The sequence below is a fragment of the Priapulus caudatus genome, unplaced genomic scaffold, assembly GCF_000485595.1.
Source record: "Priapulus caudatus unplaced genomic scaffold, Priapulus_caudatus-5.0.1 Scaffold15, whole genome shotgun sequence".
In the NCBI taxonomy this organism is placed as follows: Eukaryota; Metazoa; Priapulida; class Priapulimorpha; order Priapulimorphida; family Priapulidae; genus Priapulus; species Priapulus caudatus.
The window spans coordinates 874,331-880,582 of record NW_014577076.1 but is presented as its reverse complement, the minus strand read 5'-3'; the positions used below and the strand labels follow the sequence as shown (position 1 = coordinate 880,582).

The 6,252-nt window shown below is 41.8% G+C and overlaps 1 protein-coding gene across 1 annotated transcript; it reads left to right on the top strand.

Annotated features, from left to right (window-relative positions):
• Window positions 1–1,488: 1,488 nt before the first annotated feature.
• Window positions 1,489–5,974, top strand: LOC106809859 (epoxide hydrolase 1-like). Its single transcript, XM_014813095.1, has 5 exons — window positions 1,489–2,438; window positions 2,684–2,816; window positions 3,228–3,430; window positions 3,946–4,180; window positions 5,289–5,974. Exons 1-5 carry the CDS (start codon window positions 1,826–1,828, stop codon window positions 5,518–5,520), a joined length of 1,416 nt encoding a protein of 471 aa, XP_014668581.1. The 5' UTR covers window positions 1,489–1,825; the 3' UTR covers window positions 5,521–5,974.
• Window positions 5,975–6,252: the final 278 nt, after the last annotated feature.

Sequence of the window (6,252 nt, the reverse complement as noted above, 5' to 3'; positions counted from 1 at the left end):
ACTTCCCAGGTGTACTACAAGGCTTCAGCAGTTCCATTCATATGTTCTTCATAAGTTTTAAACAACCAAGAAAACATCTTTCACTCACTTAAAATTTTACAACACAATTACAGAAGACAAACTAGAGAGTGCCTTTCCAAATGTTGAAATTGCCTTAAGAATATTTTTAACATTAATGGTCACCAACTGCACAACAGAGAGGTATTTCTCACAACTAAAACGTGTAAAAAAACCAAATAGATCAGTTATGCTTCAAGAAAGACTCAACTCACTGTGTATATTAACAATTGAAACAGGTATTCTGAGAAGTATTACTTTCGAGGATGTTATCAGTAATTTTGCGAAAATGAAATGTAGAAAAATGCCATTCAGGTCATGAATATTGGAACTTTGATACATTTAACTTGTGAAATATTATTGAATTAAAATAGATGTTAGAATTTAATATATATTTTAATTTAATATTATTATATATATATATATTAATAAATATAAATATAAATATAAATATTAATTTAATATATATTTTATAGAATGTTCGATTTAAATATTGAATTAAAATAGATTTTAATTGTGAATTAAAATAGATGTTGTATTGAATTTTTGTAGAACTTTATGTAGCCCAAGCTTGGCTTAGTTTGTACAGTATATTGTGTTATCATATGAATAAATTTTTGTACTGCTGCAACCTGCATTGTATATCTGGTCAGACAGGTCAACAACTAAAATGGACTGGGTCAGTGTGGAAAGGAGGGGGGCACCAAGATTGGTCCGAACACCGAACCCCCCCTGGCTACGGGCCTGCACACACACACACACGCACGCACGCACGCACGCACGCACGCACGCACGCAGTGCCACGCACGGCCACCCACCCAACCAACGTACCATTCATCCCCCCTAACATGCACGCACACACGCTCACACGCACGCACCCATGCACGCACGCACGCACACGCTCACGCACGCACCCACAACACCGCGCGCGCGCGTGCGTACACACGCTCGCATGCACGCACGCACGCACCCCCGCACGCACACGCGCGCACGCACTCACACACACACACGCGCGCGCGCACACGCTCATGCACGCACGCACCCACGCACCGCCCCCCCACACACACACGCACACGCGCACATAGATCTGGTGGACGGACGAATAGGTACCCTACCTACAGCCTACAGGTGTATATATATATAAGTAAAATATACGTGCTGCCGAACTAAAAAGTTCACCATAAACGGAGCCACGGACAGACACCCTTACCCGGAGACACCCTTACGTACACATATATTCAATATTCAGAATCAACTGTTCGATTAAGTGTTCAAATCTCAATGAAACATGTGTAAAGCACACTACGAGGCGCTAACGCTTACGGATAACCGTACCAGTGCCGCCATTTTCGATATAAATGCCCCCTGTGTCAAGGCCATCACACCCTGCTGCTGCCGCTAGTGTAGCTGGTGCACACACACACCAGTATCAGAAACTGAGTAGTAACAGGGTATCGCCGTAGCCAGTGATACTGAACATCCATAACGCAAACAACAGAGGTGCCAGGCACAACCTAACCCGACCAGGCTGTGTTACTAACGTCAATACACCGGTATTCTAACCCTAGCAATACCGTTTCCTGGAGCTAGGCACAACCAAGACGCACGACCGGCGAAATTAATGGTGCAATGACGAAAGCGTTTGTTCAGCTTAGGTGACAAGATACCATAGATAGGCAAGTTATATAGACCGTCGATAATTTAACGAGCGTACGTGTCGTTTCTTTCTACTAGTAGTAGTAGTAGGAAACTAAAGTCATCGTCAAGTATGGCTATTTGCTGCTGGTGTTGCAAGTTGTGTACAGTACTTGTAGTTGTTTTGATTGTCGGGTTGGCGATACGGCGTACGTTCTACACTGTCACGCCTCCGCTACCCGATCTGAGCAACAGTTGGTGGGGCAGAGATGCTAGAGGAATTCACGAGGACAACTCCATCGGTGACTTTTCTGTCCGATTTTCGTCAGCTGTCATTAATGATTTATACGCACGACTCAACCGCACAAAGTTGACAGATTCTTTGCCCGATGTGAAGTTTCGATACGGCATCAACTCTGAGACGATGCGTCACATCGTTAGGTACTGGCGAGAGACATACAACATGGATAGAGCGCAGCTAGAACTAAATAAATATGATAACTTTTTGACTAAATTAGACGGCATAGACGTACATTTCGTTCACGTCAAACCGAAGTCAAGTTACAAGAATGTGACGCCTCTGCTAATGGTACATGGCTGGCCGGGAAGCTTCTACGAGTTCTACAAGATCATCCCGCTGCTCACCGATCCATTGGCTCACGGTGGAAAAAAAGATGACCCTGTTTTCGAGATAATTTGCCCTTCTATTCCAGGATACGGGTTTTCTGAAGCCCCGCATAAGGAAGGTACACTGCAACTTGTGTTTAAATTGTGCTGTTAAAAGTATATGGATCTAGCAAACCTGCCAAATTAATCAAGTCTCGTATAATTTTTCAAAGTTTATATCCATGTCCCTAAGTATTTATGCAAAATCTTTAGAGATATGGGGTTAGGACAAACAAATATTACTTAAAATAGCCAAGTTGACAATATAACTATAAGTGCATATGTTGTATACCACAAAATATAATGGTTGCATCATTATTTGCAGGTTTCGCAGGAATGCATGCAGCTCGGATGTTTAATGAACTGATGCGCAGACTTGGTCATAGACATTATTATGTACAAGGTGGTGACATGGGCTCATTGATCGTGTCCGAGATTGCAATCTTATATCCTGAAAGGTATACTGATATAGACACACACTTTTGCATGGATACACAGGCACCTATATCGGCAGTGCATGCTTAGTGCATGAAAATGAAAAATAGCAATTAAGGGCCAGTTGTTCCCAGCAGTTGCCATAAACTAAGAAATATGTAGTCGTTCGAAGCATTTGTTTTCTATATCTTTCCAATAAGATATTACTTTCTTATACATCACTGGTTACACTTGTATGTCTTGGCTTGTAAATTGTAGGCCCTAATATTAGAAATGCTACTGCAGTGGATATACATGCGTGCACCGTTACAACAGTCGACAGGTTGGCAAGCTACACTAAGCCCCACAGTAATTGTCATATAGTTGGAACTTGGTCATTCTCTTGTCGGTTGGATGCTTAACTGCACAAATTATGACCGATGTGTGCTTTTCAGAGTTAAAGGAGTGCATGTGAATATGCCCATCACCGTGCCAAATGCGTGCTACTTCACGAAACTTCTCGTGGGGTCCATCTTCCCGAGTTTGGTGTTTAACAAGGATGATCTGTGGAAGGTCTACCCGTTGTTCGAGAAAATGACCGTCCTGTTAGAAGAGACAGGCCATGCTCACGTGCATGTCACCAGACCCGATACAATTGGTAAATCATAGCAGCTTGCAAGTGCGGAGTGGTGAAACTTAGAAGTATTGTAGTTTGGAGATCTGTGTATTAGCGTCTATGTAGATCTGATACCATGTACAGTTATTCAATAAGTAGCTGTGTGGAAGATATAACAAACTTTCTGTTCAGACATATCACTAATTGAAATATTGCACATTGCATATTGGTGTCACTATTCGATATACAACAAGTTGATGTGTCACACACAGTGTGGCAAATGCTGATATGTATGTTAACAAGGATATTTGTATACATCAGCTCATTGTATATTGAATAGGGATGTAGCTGAACTGAAGATTTGTATGTGTGAAATAATGACATGGTCTTTTGGAAACATGATGATAATAATGTGTGCGTGCGTGCGTGCGTGCGTGCGTGCGTGCGTGCGTGCGTGCGTGCGTGTGTTTGAGTAACTGGGCATGTGTCATATTCTGATACACTTTACATCGGTTAGTTATAACATGCGTGCTTTTTGTCATTATGTGGCTGTATAGGAGTTGGCTTGAGTGACAGTCCTGCGGGATTGGCCGCCTGGATCATTGAGAAATTTGCTGTCTGGACTAAGCTGTCTAACATCCACGATAACGATGGAGGACTGGCCACGCAGACGTTTACCTTAGATGAGCTGCTCCACAACGTCATGATATACTGGGTGACGGACAGCATTACGACATCCATGAGGCTCTATAAAGGAGTGTTCTACTCAGATGCTGAGCATGGGCTGACAAGGTGTGCACATCAGGTTTTCCCCCAGAAATTTAAAGAAGGCATGTCATTTATGGACAAAGGGGGCCCCGGGATAGGGTTGTACTAGTTAGAGTCAGTTAAGTGGCCCGAGTACACAAGTAAACTCAATCAGTTCGGAGATGTGAAAACACGTCACGGCCGCGTTGGGGTTGTCAAAAGTAAACGTAGCTGGAAAATGTGACCCGCTCCAGCATAATACGGACTAAGTCGCAAGTCATTGTTTTGAGTAATGAGCACGCACACATGTCAATGCTGAAAATGGCCTACCTGGACAAAAATGAGATTTTTACAAAAATAAGTTCCTAAGTGCATATTTAATCCGGATATATAGGTTCAGATATCTCTAGATTATTATGGTCATTTTTAATTTTAAAAAAAATAAAAAAAATAAAAATTTATGGTCCCCTGACCGCTCATCCCCGACTGGGTCCCTTACCCGGAACGCTTTATCTCAAAAGCTGCATATTCTGGAATAAGTCGGTTTCCGATCTATATATGACTGTAGATCGGTCAATTCTTTAGATATAGCTAAATATTATATATATATCATTTTAAAGGTAATTAAATGATCTATTCAGATATGCACATAACTCAATTTGTAGAATTTCCTACTTAATCCTGGTTTTGCTGGAGCGGGTCACATATAGGATGTCGCAAATTGGCTTCAATTTTGAAGGCATGTCAGACCCGAAATACATTTAAAGCCTTGGAAGAACCCTGCACATGATGAAAGCTTATGTACACTGCCTCGATCTCCGAACAAATGCTAAAACAATGGCAGATAACTTTATGACATAATATTCTTTAATGTTTTGTTACATTTATACCTGCACCTTGCACACATTTAATTTATGCATAATGATGTATGCAGTACTAAAAGTACTGGAAAAACACGAGCCACCATGACGGCTATACATTTGTAATAAACTGGGGGTTATTATAATCTAACTTTATCCATCCTGTGACATTGTTTAAAGCTCTAATAAAGGCATCAAAACATCACATAGTGTGGGGGATATTACACGAGAAAGTACTGTTCGAAATTGCACAAAATAAGCATTTTTCTTTTCTTGTTTGTTTTCTTTTGTAGGCATCACCAGGTATCTGTTCCCAGCGGCTATGCAGCATTTCCGGAGGAGCTTGTTGTATATCCAGAGACACTGGTGCGTCACGAGTATCCGAACCTTGTTCACTACACGGACATGCCGACCGGTGGTCACTTTGCAGCGTTTGAGCAGCCGCAGCTATTGGCTAATGACATCCGCAAGTTTGCTCAAACCGTTGAAGGTTTGGCAGCATCTAATGGAAAAGAGGAACTTTGAGCATTTCCTCGGGTCTTCACGGTCCGGAGAGTCATTACAAATAAGCATTTGTCACGCTAGGAAATCTATGCTTGTTTCTGAAAGAAGAATCTCCTTATTTAGCTGCTGCATCACTGCTTGTCTTCGGTTTGATGGTTTTTGTCTCTGGTATCTGACAATTTAGGTACATGTAAACAAAAATCTCCAGTCTCTATTTTCACAGACATTTGCATTGTCACATTTTGTGGGATTGCATTGTCTAGTGGTTAATCACATCTCGACTAGAGTACACAGTCTAGGTCAATTCCTGTATTGTAAAAATTCACACACATATTGTACCAATGATGAAAATTTCCTAGTCTGCTCATAGGGTTGACAGAGTGTCCAACCTGTAGACTAAAGCTGCGTTTACACTATCGATTTTTGTCAGCAAATCGTACCGATTTCAAGTGCATTCCAACTTGCCCCCGACTTGACCCAAGTGCATTCCAACTAATCGGCTGAAATTCGATTGTGTTGGAGTCGGAGTTGGAGTCAAGTCGCCGAGTTGGAGAAATAGAACGTGTTCTATTTTGCACGACTCGGATGATTTGCTGACAAAAATCGATAGTGGAAATGCAGCTTTAAGAAATCAGGATTTTCATTAGGGGGTGGGGTGGGAGGGGGGTCTGGGGCATGTCCCCCTCCCCGAAATTTTTTAATTAGGATTTAGTAAATGGGCACACAATCCGTGCACTATTTCGTATCACTATT

Bases quoted from the DNA above. Each gene is read 5' to 3' on its own strand.
- LOC106809859 (XM_014813095.1), top strand. From the start codon at position 1,826: ATGGCTATTTGCTGCTGGTGTTGCAAGTTGTGTACAGTACTTGTAGTT. The intron at 2,439-2,683 runs GTACACTGCAAC...CATTATTTGCAG, and splicing joins TGAAGCCCCGCATAAGGAAG to GTTTCGCAGGAATGCATGCA. The intron at 4,181-5,288 runs GTGTGCACATCA...TTTCTTTTGTAG, and splicing joins GCTGAGCATGGGCTGACAAG to GCATCACCAGGTATCTGTTC.